The following is a 14,734-nucleotide window of genomic DNA, read 5'->3' on the forward strand; positions in this document are numbered from 1 at the left end:
AACTAGAATTAAGTAAAGCTAATGCAGTTTTCATGCCAGTTTTGATTTGGTTACCATTTCATCACATCCTGAAGGATCTGTAATGTGAATGTGAGGATTATCACTGTGGAAGAGCAGGGCAGTGTATACTGTTTTGCAGTGTGCCTTCCCCCGGCTGGGGCAATGCTGTGTTATTTGTACCCCTGCCTTAACCCATTACACACATTAGCAGAGCCAGCAGCCTGGCTCTGTTTGCCCACGATGCTCCATGCTGTTACGCTCCCAGTTTCAATCCCTTCTGGGAGGATGGAGCCCTCAGAGCCTGGCTGGCGGGCACAGGCCTGGAGATGATCACAGGTTCTGTGTGCTTTCAGTGACAGACCAGGCTGGGTCCAGCAGCCAGTGTGGTTGAAAACCTGCCAGAATGGTCTTTTAACTAAAAAACATTTAATAGGGATTTTGCTCAGTCTTTCTCAAGTGCGATTGCAAATGCAAATTAAGTTTTGCATGTGAAACCAGTGAGGATAAAATGATTGTTTGCTTATATTAAGCACAATGCTTTTGTTCTGCAGCTCATTTCCTTGTCAAGCTTCCAGCATTGTTATCAAAAAGAAATGTTCCTTGTGTGCTTAGATACACCCAAAAGACCTACAAATAGCTGCAGGATTCGGTGCTGCTGCTTCAGACAGGACCACTCCTCAGCTGAGCTTGTGAGCATCCCACTGCAGCAGGGCCCTGCCTGTTAATTGAAATTAATACCACAGAAGCCCTTTTGGGAGATGCATGCTAATGCCACCTTGCTCCTGGGCATTTCTTCCAGCTCTCCTGGGTGGCAGCACTTGTTATCTCCGCAGTGTCCATATCAGCCCAATTTATGGAGATGTAACGGAACTGCTGCAATCATAAGTAATTAGCCCAGCAGGAAATGTGTTTTCAAACAGCTATTGATGTGAAATGGCTGAGAGATGTGCATGGGCTATATTTATAATCAGAGCTTTTATGGCCCAATGAAACTTTTATTGTGACATAACACAGAATTCCACTGAGTGTGCCATGCTGCACTGTGGAAGATCTGTTGTATGGAAGTCTGCAAACCAAGGATTTGTGACAGTATGTTAAAATAATTATTGTGAAGGCCAGTGTTGCACAAATCGCCTGTGCTGCGTTTTGGAAAGGCAGCTCTGGAATGGCTGTGATGGCTGTAGTGAGGTCTGGTCTGTTAGATAAAATAAAGAAGGGCATATTTTGGGTGGAAAAGCTCCAAGGACAGAACCCTTCATTCCCCAGGCACTACTTCTGGAGCAGGATCTTTCTGTCATGGTGCTGCTGGCTGCAGTTTTAGTGCTTCTACACAGCTTTCTGAAGTTTGGCTGATCCAATTACACTGCATGCAAAGTCCTGAGCATCTGTTAAAATGTCCAACGTGGTTGAAACTCTATCATGAATACTGAAATCATGTTTTTAATGTGCCTTCAGCCTGGAAGTGGTGACTTTTTCTGTCCTGCTGCATCTCGCCATTTCTTGGTGCTGCTCTGACAATACAGCAGTTGATACTTAAGGTCTGTGCTGTGTTTTTCCTCCAAGAGCCAGGTTAGGTGCTGGGTTTGCTGGCTTGCAGAGTGGTGCTGGGGTTTCCTCTGCAGATGCCTGGTGGAGGTTCCATAGGGCAGTGCAGGGAGCTGCTGTTAGCCCAGCCTGCGCGGCTGCTGCCAATGAGAGGCTGTGTGTGCAGCACCGGGAAAATGGTTCAGACTTCCAATTTTGCACATAATTATGCAGAGGCAACGCAACACCAATCGTTTGTACTGCCATAGTGAGCAATGATAACCGTAAACTTCTGCTTATGCATAGCATTGCGGTGGTATTGGTAACAAAAGCAGTTTGAGCTGCGTCCCACTCCAGGAGCATTTTTCGCCTGCCTGTGCACCTCAGGGAGCATCTGCAGGGCTGGTGGGGATGTGAAAATGCGCTGGCCCAAAGGGTGCCCTGGAAATGTTGGGGCTGAGGCAAACAGACCCCACAGCAGGAAGAGCAGATGGCTGCTTTGTACCATAGAGTACATAAATACCTTTTACCTGCAAGGAACAGCTGCCTGAATGCTGCCATAGGATCAGCACAAGCTTTGGCTGAGGAGTATGGGCACACAGATCCTGGCAGACAGGTGTGGGGTTGGTCAAGACCCCAGGCTCCTCTAGAATCTAATCGTAGGTAGCTTGCTCAGTGGCATCTGCTGTCCCCAGGAGGTCCCCAGTGCCTGGCAGGGACACTGGCCCACCCACGAGCTTTGGCAAAGTCCCTCCACAAGCTCTGCAAGAGGCTTGCAGCTGCATGAATGTAACCTGGTGCAAGCAGCCAGTGCTCTTGGCACAGCCCCCACTGGAAAGCACTGTTAACATTCCCCCTCACTATACCATATATATGCAGACACAGCTTAAACAAAAAGTAGCTAAACTGAAGATAATTTTATGTATTGCTAAAAAGGAAGGCTTCTAGGAAAGAAACTTTGCCGAGGGGCTTATCTGACATTGGTGCTGGCTAGTGCTATGTTCACTGCTGCATTAACTTGATGTCTCCTCTCAGTGTTGAAGAATTCCAGTTAAAAACCTTAAACCAGCTGAGATGGCATTGTTATTGGTGACCTGGATTACTGGTTAGCGTGCAGGGATGTGGGTTTATGTAACTGGCTGCATGTGATTGGTGTCCAGCTCTTCTCTGTATCACAACCTGCAGCCGGACATCACTGTGTATATTCCACAGTGCATGAACGTCTGACTGAAATAAGGTGAAAGTGTACCCTAATCATGTGATTCTTTGAGAATATCCCAGGATCTCTGCCTGTCTCACAGCCCCCATGTGTCCTTGCAGATATGCCAATCCTGCCTCCCTTGCAAAACAAAAATGGATTATTTGGATTAAGGAGGAGCCAAGTAGCTGCTGAGGTCCCTGAAGTGGTGAGAGGGTGTGCAGAAGGGTGTGTGTGGGACAACCTTCCTGGATGTCCATCCACTTGGGCACGGAGCCCCAGTATCTTGTCCCAGGGAGATAACTGCGATGGATTTGTTTTATCACCTCTTTGGATTAATTTTGTTAGCACTCAAAATTTAAAACACAATTTTGTAAGAAATTAAGGGTATGACTGAGAAATATTTGGATTATTTTTGTGAAAGATTAGGTTTTTTTTATATAGATCAGTGAAAATTTCTGGGTTTACAGTTTTAGGTAGAAACATGAACTTTGCAGCTGGCAGTGAGAAAAAGCATTTTATTTCATTTTATGAAAAATGCTGAAGGATTTTGCATGGTAAAGCACAAATGGTGCAGGGATGGGGACAGAGGTGATCTGCTCTTATTCTTACCCCGTGTTCACCAGCTGCCGTAGCCTCACTGCCCATACAGTGTGCACTGTCTAATTAACATATATGGCTATCGCAAATACAGCTTGCTGCTGAGGTCTGCGTTCAGGAAAGGCATGAAATGAAGTCCTGGCATCTCAAAAGACTGATAGAGCCTGCCAGAACTTACATGTAGTGTATTGGTATTACCAAGCATACAGGTTTTGTTTAAATTTCATTAAATAAGATGTTAATTGGTATTTGTCCAGTGGGATGCTTTGCTTTGGTAGAATGGCACAGCAGAGTAATTAGTGCAAATAGCCTAAGACTGTAGCCATCAAAAAGCAAAGCCTCAAGCTGGCCTTGGCATCATGTTTCAAAGTTGCTTCAGTGTGAAGTGAAATTTAAAAAAAAGTGAAAGAAAGAAGAAAGTTCTTTCAGGTTGAGCAGGGAGGAGCCAGGTCTGCACCAGCTTGAAGGGTTTTGTACAACCCAGACCAAAGGACTTCATTTCATGTTTATACCTCAGGCTGCAGAAGCATCTTTTCCTGGCTCATTACAGCATTACAGTGCTGCTGCCTGGCCCCTGGGGGCAGCGAGCCTCCTGCCTGTGGGGGCATTGGGAGAGGGCTTATCCATCACTCGCTTCTGCTATGCTCAGCTGCACAGCCCCTCTGTGCCTCCACAGGGACCAGACTGGGTCTGAATAAAGGATGTTTTTCTTTCTGGAGGTTTCCATTCTGCTCGTTGTAGCGATGCACGTCCTCCCACCCCTGCAAGGTCCTGGGCAAAGAAACAGGCTGTTCAGTGCATTGAGATGTGTAATTGTGTAGGAGCCATAGAACATCTCCTGGCTTCTGTGCTTGCCTAGAGTATCTTGCTCACTGTAGGTCAGTGTTTGGCTTTATTTCAAACCCTGGAATGATGCAGTGGCTCCTGGGATGAGGGCTAATAGGGATCACAGGAAAAGCAAAGTCAGTGTGGTTGTATCTGTGTTAAAACAGATTTGCTTGATGAAGCATTTTGAGCAAGTTATTGAAGAAGTGATTGTCATCTTCCTCAGGGGGGGAAATGTATATGTATGTCTTGGCAAATAGCTGCATCTGTAGCAGTTTGGTGGCACTGAATCAGCACAGAGAGCCTGGCCAAAGGCTCGTGGCTGAGCCTGAGCTGCCACTGCACCCCAGCACTGTCCTCCATCGAGGCTGTCACGTACCTCTTGTTTTATAAGCTTGGGATTTTCATGGTACAAAATTATGTTATTCTAATGTCTTAGTCTAGAAGTGATTATCTTGTTCAGAGAAATTAAATAAACCCCGTATTTAAATATCTATTTTTTGGCAGACACTGTAACCTCTCTGAAGCTAAGCGGCTTGAGTTAATATGGTCTGTGGGATGGCAGCACAGAATGTGACTGTCCCTTTCTGTTCCTTCCCCTGGCACCAGAGGGCATGGGCAGCCATGGCAGAGGGGATGGTGACCGGACCTGGGTGACAGTGACCTGGGCACATTCCCAAGACTAAGCCATACCATTCAGCAGAGCCAGCTGCTGGCTGCACAGGGAGCTCTCCAGGGACATATAGAACAATATGTAAAAATACATCTTGAAATGTCTGTGCCCAGCAAGAGGATGCTGTATGTCCATCAGAGAGAGAGAAATAATCCCAGTTTTGCCCATCTTGCTTTGGGCTCTGAAATGCAAACCCGAGCTCCAAAAGCCAAATAGGTGCATAATTGTACTGATCTGGCTGTGCTGTCAAGGCAGAGCCCTGTGGCTGCCTCCACCAAAGCTCTAGTCCCATGGAGGCATGGAGGACATCCTAGATGAGGCTGCACTGTGGGATACCTTGGTGTCAGCAACCCCATGGCACATTCCCCAGATGACACACTCTTTTCTGTATATTTAAAGGACTAATTTGTGATCTGTAATACTAACACATTGATTAGATGTCTGGAAACTCTAAAAGCTAAATCTTGTGTCTGAGACAGAGCCTTGCAGCTACTAGTTCAGCTTTATTTAGCTTTTTGACTTCCACCCCACAGGTAGCCCTGTTCCTCCTCCAACCCTTATGCCAAGGGGGTTGCTCACAGCTGGGAGTTTGTGGGCCTGTTGTATGATTAACTGTTAATTGTCTTTTGGAAAATATCACAAAGTAATTTTCCTTTTTCTGATATAATGCTTTCTACCCTCAAAGAAACATGGAGTATAGCATTAATAAGCCATTAGATGAGCAAACTGCAAAGCGATCATCAGAAGCTAATCACCCTCCTACCCTGGGTGGTCCTAGCTGGCTGTCCATCCAGCCAGTCTCACACTCCCCCTCCTCAGTAGGATGGTGAGGGGGGGACCATGTTTTACCCCTGCTGCATGGGAGGAAATCAAAGGTTTGTAATCTTTCAAGACATCTTTCAAAACAGGTCATCACTGCCACAGCAGCACCTCCAGCTTTTCTCTTCTTGCTGCTGCTTCTGTTCCACATTTGTGTGCCTTGAGCAGCAGAGAGCCTGGCAGGTCACCAGAAGGGCCTGGGGGGTGTCCACCTTTGGAGCCTCTCACACCCAGAGGGACAGGGTCCTGGGCAATCAGGGCATTGAGCAAGAGATGGACAAGAGGCCCTCTGGAGGTGCCCCCACTCTCACCCCAGCCCTCTTGGGTGCCTGAGGACAGATTTAGTAGTAGCATGTGGAGAACCCCTGTGGACCACTCCCCACCAGCTGGTGCAGGGCTGGGGAAAGGACAGCGGTTGACTGCAGCACTCACCCACCTGCCTGCTCTGTGCTGCCACCCATGCACACCCCAAGCACCCTTTCTCATGGGTCTGCACCAGGGGTATGCCCAAACTGCTGCCCACCAGCCCGCAATACCCCTCCTCCCGCAGGGCTGCTCTGCTGGGAGGCAGTGACTGGCAGTGATCCTGGGGGTGACTCCAAACCGCCCCATCCCTGCCTCGCCCCCCAGTGCTCAGCTCACCAGCCCAGGGGTCCCAGGCCTGCCCCTGTCCTCTGCTCCCAAAGCCAGCGCCCTGTGAGAGGTGGCACACGGCAGTGGGCACTGACGAGCTCTTGGATCGGGGCTTCCTGTTTCGACTGCAGCCCCGGCTGCACCAAGGGACAGGGATGGTTTGCTCCAAAGACTTTGCGCTGCGGCTTATTCAGCTGGCGATGCCGGGGGGGGGGGGTTGGGGGGGAGTAATTAACCCTGGCACTGCTGTGAGTGTGGGTCTGCAGGCGGCTGCTCCGGGTGCCAGAAACATGGGATTAACGTGTTAACTCACTGGCACACTGTAGCAGAGCGATTTTTCTCTCTCCCACTGCCCTCCCCTTCCCCTCTTTTTCCGTAATTAGCCCATTTTGACATCGAATTTTTCCCCACTGTAAGAGGTCCTCTCCTTGTTTAGCGATGTCGGCAGCTATTTTTTCGGGAGGCATCTGCCTGAAGTGCCTGCCTTCCCCCTGAGCACAAAGGAGGCCCGTTCCCATGCTTCCCACAGGCTCCTGACGGGGTGATCCCAGGAGCCGCTGCAGAACTGGGGCCGTTCCTCCTCCCTCACAGTTGCCAGCTCCAGCGCTCAGCGGGGCTGCCATGGGTGGGATGTAGCGGACTGCTGCATCTGGGCGAGGGAGAACCGGATGGGTACTGCTGGTCCTTAGAGACTGGCTGGTGAGTCGATGCTTCTTCAGCCAGCAAGGCTGCCTGATCAGCAGTTTGTGGTCCAGCGGGTGCTGGAGCCAGCGCTTGCAGCATGCCTGCATTGATTTAAAACCGGCAACTAGGAGCAAGCCTCCATCAAGACAGAGCGGCAGCTGCTGCTGACGGTTCATCATGAAAGAACAGCTTTATGCCTCTGAAAGCACCTGACTGGATGGATGCTTTTGTCTAAGCCGCAGATATTGCAAGAGATCTGAGAGGGAGCTGAAACCTGCTTTTGTGATTGCTTTGTCAAGTTCGGGTCTTCTCTCTGGGCATCACAGGGACACAGCCCGGCTCTCCCGGAGACCCCAGCTGCCTCGGCTGCTTCTGTGAGATCGCGGTCGTCAGGTTTCCCCGGCAGCGTTTGGGATCGAGCCCTGCACTGCTGGGCAGCCTGCAGCCCGCGTCAGGGCGCCGGGGGCTCTGGCTGCGACCTGAACGGTGACTAAAGGTGTACTGAGGGCGCGATGCAAGTGTCTATCGCCTGCACAGAGCACAACTTGAAGAGTCGAAATGGTGAAGACAGACTCATCAGCAAGCAGAACACCACTACCCCGAACGTAGTAAATGCAGCCCGGGCAAAATTTCGGACAGTGGCTATTATTGCTCGCAGTCTGGGGACATTTACCCCTCAGCACCACATTTCATTAAAAGAATCCACCGCAAAACAAACAGGCATGAAATATAGGTATGGTCACAGTATTGTTCTTTGTTATGTTGCAGTGTAATAGCTCTTTACTTTGCTTCAAAGAATTGCCTGCCTGAATGCACACGATTTTGCAGAGGAGCTCTCTACTGAGGTTATTAATAGATTTTTAAACTTGTGCACAACTGAATAGCATTTGGGTGTTAATGCTTTTTCAGGTATGTGTATTTGTGGTTTTATACAAAAAAACATTTGCCTGGGTAGATTATATACAACATTGCGAATTTATGATAGTGGTATTAAGATGGTTTCTATTACGTGCTTAATGTAATGCATATTGGTACTAACGAGCACACAAAAAAAGATTAACAAAGCACGTTTGAGGCTGGACAAGAAAAGTTCATCTGCAGCATGTTGTGTGGAGGTAAAAAGCATCTGACTCGAGAACCATTTCATCATGGTGATCGCTTAGTGACTTTTCACTTGGTTTCCTTAGTGAAGATGAGATCAAAGCTAATTTCAGGTGAAATGCGGGAAAAAAAAAACTCCACGGGCATTTTGATAAAATGTGTCATGCATCTTACAGACTTTTATTTCTCTTAATCTAAGAAACAGGAAAAACAATGAATGGCTGCGGCTTCAGTCTGAAGTGCTCAGTGTGGGCAGCTGACAAGCTTCGCTGTTACGCCTTCAGCTGAAAATGAGAAGTATTTGTATGACTTTGATGCTTGGCTTTGCCTGTTCAGGATGTCCCTTTCAGCTACTCCTGGGTTACATGGACCGGGGGAAGGGACTAGCCTGGCAATGCTCTGCAACCCTTGCCCAAGGCAGAGCAGCCTGATGTCTGGCAAAAGGGGGTCTCCATGGGCAGGGCTGTGAGGGGCACAGGGCTCTGGGAAACTTTGGCTGTGCTTGTTCCCAGCCCATTGATTATTCTGTGTAGCCAGCTATTCCTGATGGTACCTGGGACAAGGATGCAGTTTTTCACTTACACTGATTTTAAGGTCCTTGAGACTGATGCAAAGCAAGCTGGCTTTAGAACTGTTACATGAAATTCGAGTGTGAGTGCAGCTCATCACAGGGCTTGGTTTTCAGGCACTCCTGTAGTTCTGAAAATGTCAATATTAACTCTCCAGGAGCCATACAGATGGGCTCTATTTGCTGTGAGCTGCTTGAATGATTGATAAATAACACAGAGGCTTTGTTCGAGTGGAAGCCTGGCCTTTCCGACTGCTTGATCCTGTTGTTCAGCTGTGGACAACTTTTATCACGAGCATTGCATGCTCCCATTGCTTGCTCCCCAGCATGGTTTTGGCAGCCGAAGTGGTGCTGGCAGAGGAGCATGCAGCGGGAGCAGAAACGTTGATTAATACATCCTGGAGCCAGCTCCCAGAGGATGGAGTGCTCTGGGTGTCATGTTGGGGTAGGATCAGTGCTTTGGAGAGGTCCTGGGGGATGGCAGTGTCAGCTCCTGGGTGCTGTGGTCTGGCCTACCTGTGGCAAGGGCAGTATTTGGGGGATGGTAGCAGGTCCTGCCCAAAGAGAGGCAGCTCTCAGAATCAACATAACTTGTCCTTTAATCAGCCTCCTTGGTGGAGTAGGGGCTGGTGGAGTGGTCACAGCCAGTCAGGGGCTTCCTGTGACCCCTCTCCCCTCCCACAGCCCAATCCATGTTATTACACTTCCATGCCTCAGTTTCCCCCATAAGCACATCAGTGGGCAGCATGTCTTTGATCGTGTCCTTCAGAGACATGATCTGTTACCAGGTCATGGCTTTTGCTCGTTGGGCTTTCAGACACCATGTACTAATTTTTGGCGGTTATCTCTGCTGATTTCCCGCGGGCTCCCAGCACTATCAGTGTATTCCCACTTTGGGTAATTGAAATTCTTTGCTGCCCACATGACACAAATGCTCCTGCAGCCTCCAAAGCTGGGCCTTTGTAGATTCTTTCTGTCTTATTTCCAGATAAGGTTTCACAGGTGAGGGCTGAATTGTCCCGCTGGTGTTCAGCACAGCCCTGATGGCTCCCCCAGCTTTTGCTCTCCGAGACCTGGGGAATTGCATCAGGAATAGCAGCTTATTGGTGACAAGGCTGATGTTTTATCTTTATGACTAATCCCTGTTTCTGCTCCCAAATCTCTCCATATCTAGAGTTGATTTCTCCCCCAAGAGAAGAAGCTCAGGGGAATTTGGAGGAAGAGCTGACTAAACCTCCAGGCTCATCTGTGATGCCGCTGAATTGAGATAACCTTTAGTTAGGGAAAACACCTACCAACAACGATAAGGCTGATATTTCACGTTCATCTCTGGGTCTGGTTCCTCAGTCTGAGGGAAATCCAGCACACGGAGAAGCCAAAGGCTTTCCCCAATGGCTGCAACAATAATCCTGTAAAGTTTCCTTACATTTGAAGATGAAGTCTTTCCCAATTCCTTTTCTGCTTGAATTATGTCCCTGATGCTAAACTATACAGTATATGCTGCTGAAAATGACCCACTAGCTAAACTGCCCCTTGTTTTACACTAAAAATACCAATAGCCTCTTCTCCCTTAGACCCTAAGGGATGATGCCACCCCCCTAGCAGGGCTATCCCACAGCTCCTACACCAATCCTGGGATGCTTCCCAACCCCAGTGCAGCCTCCCCCGGCTGCCAGGCACTCCTGATGCCAGTGGGATTATGTAAAAGAGAGAGACAGCTACTACGCCTGTGACAGGGGTGGGGGCGGGAGAGGAGCTAGCTCGGGGGCTTGTCATCACACGACATGTTTCTGGACCCATTCCAGCTCAGAGACCGAATTGAAAGATAAAAGACAAAGTTTACCAGAATAAACGTGTTCATCAGGGAACATCTGCAAATATTAGGACTCAGGTGTGTTCCGGCGGCACTCACGTGAGCAAACCTCACCTTTGTGTTTGCTAAATCTCATTTTGCATGTTCTCTGTCAGATTGTGGCATCAGCCGGATGGGACCTCCCCAGGTATTGCCTCTGCTGACACTGGTGGGGACAGCTTCAGCTGCCTCCTGTGTGCAAGAGGCAAAGAGGGAGAGGGGCTGCTCCCTTTTATCCTTTTTAATGCTCCACTTCAGTTCCGCTGGTGAGCCTGCCCAGATGCTCAGGGAGAATATTTGGGATCACTTCAAGTATTTCCTTGGAAATTATGTAGTTGCAGTGCTTGGTTTGGAAAAATTGCAATCTGCTGCACCACTGCTGAAAACAAAGGATGTGTTTTTGCATCCGTCTGGTGGGAGGAGGGCTGGCAGGCTGGGTCTTCACCTGCTTTGGGCCATGAGGTCACAGCTTAGTGTGTGACCTGTGAAGGTCACACAAATTCTTCCTAATCTGCCTAACTCATTGTCAGCCCAATCCAAGTTGTTGTAAAGTGGATCCAGCCCTGACCCTGGTGCATAGGGGTATTTGAGATGTGCCACAGCTACCACAAAGAACAACTTCTCAGACTGAGACTTGTACCACCAGCCTCCCCATGCACAAACTGGCAGCCTTGCCATCATGCATGCAGAATGGCAAAGCCCTGTCTCAGAGCATCCCAGCTGCCCATGATCCTGGTCCATTCCCAGGACATGGCAGGGAGCTCAGCCACGCAGGGCTCAGCTCTAGCTCCATCCTCTGCACTGCTGATTCAGGGCCGTCAGCAGTTCAAAAATAGCCCTTTATGAGAGCTCAGCCAGCGCATGGGCACGAGGGACCCAATTTACAAAGCTCGACAATTTGTGTTCAGAAACAATTGATGGCAGCAGCTTTCACCATTAACTCCAGTGTGAGCCTAAACAAAATGTCTTGAACTGCAAAGGCAAACTGGTGGAGTTAACAGTCTGTGCTCACCCTGCAGCTGGCACAGAGCCTTGTGGCAAGGAGTGGAGAGGCCAGGCATCATAATTTTTGGAGAAACCCATCTCTCGCCCTCAGTGTGCGATGCCCAGCCCCATCTCATGGCCACCATGCCCCTGCTGCCACAACGCTGGAGCTCCTGCCTGTGCTGTGGAGGTCTCTGAGGACAGGTTTTAGTAATGGCTAGCAGGGATGTAAGCAGCCTGTGTGGGGACACCAGCCTGGGAACCTCGTTCCTTCTTGTCCACATCTGCAAGGGCATCTGTCCTGCTGCTGAAGGCGCCATAGGGGAAATAGTGCTTCTTGTAGTTGCTGGGCACCAGCTGTGCAAGGGCTACATGTCATTTTGTAAGATCTGGAGCAGCTTTGGCAACCAAAGACCTTTCACAGCCACCCAAGAGGTGCCAAGCTCTCCCTGGTGCTGGTGCTGCACTGTTCAGTTACCACTGAGCAGTGGCTGCTGCTGTGGAGGGCAAAGCACTGGCATGAACTTGAATGGACACAGAGGGTCTGGAGGAGACCATGAGTGCTGCTGCCTGTCTGCTCTGTCCTGTCAAAGCCACAGCTATGTCTCAAAATCATGGGTGCCTGTGCTTGCAGCAAGCTTGGTGCAAGGTGGCCTGGTCTATCTTTTCCTGGCTGGCTGCTCGAGTACTGCTTCTTGCCAGGATGCAGGCTATGGGACCTTCCAGTGTCCCCAGTGGCACTGAGGTGGTGCCCTGGCCACATTCCAGTGGAGGTCATTACATCCCGCTGGCCAAAACTTCATCAGCAGTTTGCCATCATTTTTCTTCACTGTGTGTCTGAAATCATGGGCTACTGTCAAAGCACATTAACAAAGAACCTTGAATGTATTGCACCGCAGCGGTGGGAGTGCTCCTCCAGTGGCTCCAGTGGATGTCTCTCTTTCCCCTCCTGGAAAGGTGGCCTGGGCTTGACTTAGTCAGGGTCAGAGCAGCACTCCACTGGCTCTGCACACCGATTAGAGATACTAAAAGACACAATAAAAATATAGCACAAAGAATTCATCATCCTGCTTTTCTGCCTAAATAAATATCTGCTGGCAAACACTATTAAGGTATATAGTAAGTATAACACTCTTAATCCTATGGTTAACTCAAACCTTTCCAGGTCCCAGCCAGAGGGGAGAGATGCTCTGGAGCACCTTTCCTCCCAGGATCATCAGGCTGGGGAGAGAGTAATTGTGCTCCTGGGAAGCATCCCACAGCCATTCTCCCTTCCTGGAGAGGTCCTCAGCATAGCTGCTGAGAGCTTGCAGACAGAGTAGGAACTGCTGCCTGCAGGGGATGGAGCCCTGCAAAGACTCAGAGTCGTGTGATTACCATCAGGAAAATGACTTTTGCCTCTGTGATCGCTGGCAGTTTCTTCCACTCTGTTGAACATACCCTGGGTGACCCGTGGGCTAAGAAGCATAAATTGCAATGCTTTTATTAAAGTGCAAGTTTCTTACGTAGAAATGTAATATTATCAACGCTAGAATTGCACCGTAAAGCACACTTTGTACGCAGACCCTCTACAACATGCCTGGCTGTATAGCTGATCTAAGTGTCGGCTTAGAGGAGTCAAAAGCAAACTTCCAATCTGCCAGTTTGGAAATGCACACAGGTGAACTTGGGCTGCAGAATTAGTCTGGAAATAGAATATAAAACTCTTATGCTTTTCAAGGGGTGTAAATGAAAGCAGGAATTTCTTAGCAGTATTTCAGGACTTGTGTCTTCTTTTCCCTTGAACCTACAAGCATTAGCTGTAATAACTATCTCATATATTTAGGAATCTGTCGTTTATTTAAGTCTTGCTTCAATTACGAGCAGTTTTAAGCACTCATATACAAATGGCACAATTATTTTGATATAAAATTACACGTTATTTCAGTAGCTCTCCACATCAGGTTGATTTTTATGGCTCATCATCTGATCTTCATTTTATTGCTGTAAATTAAGACTAATCCAGTGAACAGAATGTATTTACACTGAATTTACAATGGTTTTCCCCCCAGGACTCTATCTTATAATGGCTACAGAGAAGGCAGGAATAACTCAAAGGAGGAGAAAAAGGAACCAGTTGAGTAAACAAAATTTGTGCTGGTTTCTGCTGCTCTCAGATTCCTTATGGCTCTTAGGACTTCCTAGGTGCTAAGTGACGCTGTGGTCTGTATTTTTCTTGTCTCATTACATTGACACAAAGGCCCTGTTTCACCTTGCAATGTTAAAACCAAGATAGACAAAATAAGCCTTAGATTTGACTACACATGTACTTACTGTGTAAACTCTAAAAATATGGTAGTGCATGGAATTTGTCAGAGGTATACTCACTCCCTGGCTTTCATGTCTTCCATAAATGAAGACTTTGCAGTTATCTGGGCTGAGTGTAAGCCCTGAAAACGTATGTCCTCTTCTAGGGTTGAGATGAAGCAAAGCCTCCTTTTATTTTTAAAGCAGACTGCCCAGGTGATGCCTGCCTGGCTGAGTGTGGCTGCTTCCCATCTATCCCTGCATGGCTTTGCCGTCGGAGAAGCGATGCCCAGTGCTGCTGGATCTACAGGTTCTGCTCTTAATTATATATCTTCCAGTGAGGTCTAGTTCAGGGAGAAATACACAACCAGTCAGCGTGGTACTGGCTCGTGTGTTAGCACCAGAGGGGGGGACCATTCTACAGAGGAGGGGTGTCAGCATTTGACACCTTCTCTGCCCAGCTATGCCATGATATTCTCCAATTCCCTGGCCAGCATGGCATGTAAAATGCTGCATATCCTCCAGTATACAGTGTCCTCTGCTCCCCATGGAGCATGGTCTGGGGATGACGAATTGGCTGGCCTGTCCTCTGCATCATGCTGAGGACAGGAAGGCTGTTCTGCAGTGCTGGTAGCACTGAAGGGCACGGGGAGAGGGGCACAGCAGCAAGCTAGAGCTTGCTGTGCCATTGATTCCCACCCCCCCACCACCTTCCATTTTAATCCCAAGAGAGAGTGACGAGTTGAGGAGAACAAGATTGAATTCAGGGACAAATGGTGTTTTAAAGAGCACACTCTGCATGTCAGATTTGTTAAGTAAAATCAAAATGATGATACATTAAGGAAGCTTTTAAATAATGCAATCATATTCTGGTGATGAGCTGCACAGCCTCTCAAAGCTTGCCTGTGGGCGAGCTGTGCAGACCATGGGAGCAGCTCGGGCACTGTCCCTGTCACCAGTGGGTGGCTGTCACAGCGCTGCTGCTCC

The 14,734-nt window shown here is 48.7% G+C and overlaps 1 protein-coding gene across 6 annotated transcripts in view; it reads left to right on the top strand.

Moving 5' to 3' along the window:
- Positions 1 to 14,734, top strand: part of KCNAB1 (potassium voltage-gated channel subfamily A regulatory beta subunit 1) — a 72,627-nt gene that overhangs the window by 15,174 nt on the left and 42,719 nt on the right. For 3 of the 6 annotated variants that reach the window (XM_031042689.1, XM_005141971.2, XM_013130926.2), the window contains exon 1: positions 7,469 to 7,689. The exons of the other annotated variants lie outside the window; for them this stretch is intronic. In XM_031042689.1, coding sequence (XP_030898549.1) covers positions 7,469 to 7,689 — 221 coding nt within the window. Of the gene's footprint in view, positions 1 to 7,468; positions 7,690 to 14,734 lie in introns of those variants that run through there. 6 annotated transcript variants of the gene reach the window in all.

The sequence above is a fragment of the Melopsittacus undulatus genome, chromosome 6 (assembly GCF_012275295.1).
Source record: "Melopsittacus undulatus isolate bMelUnd1 chromosome 6, bMelUnd1.mat.Z, whole genome shotgun sequence".
Classification (NCBI taxonomy): Eukaryota; Metazoa; Chordata; class Aves; order Psittaciformes; family Psittaculidae; genus Melopsittacus; species Melopsittacus undulatus.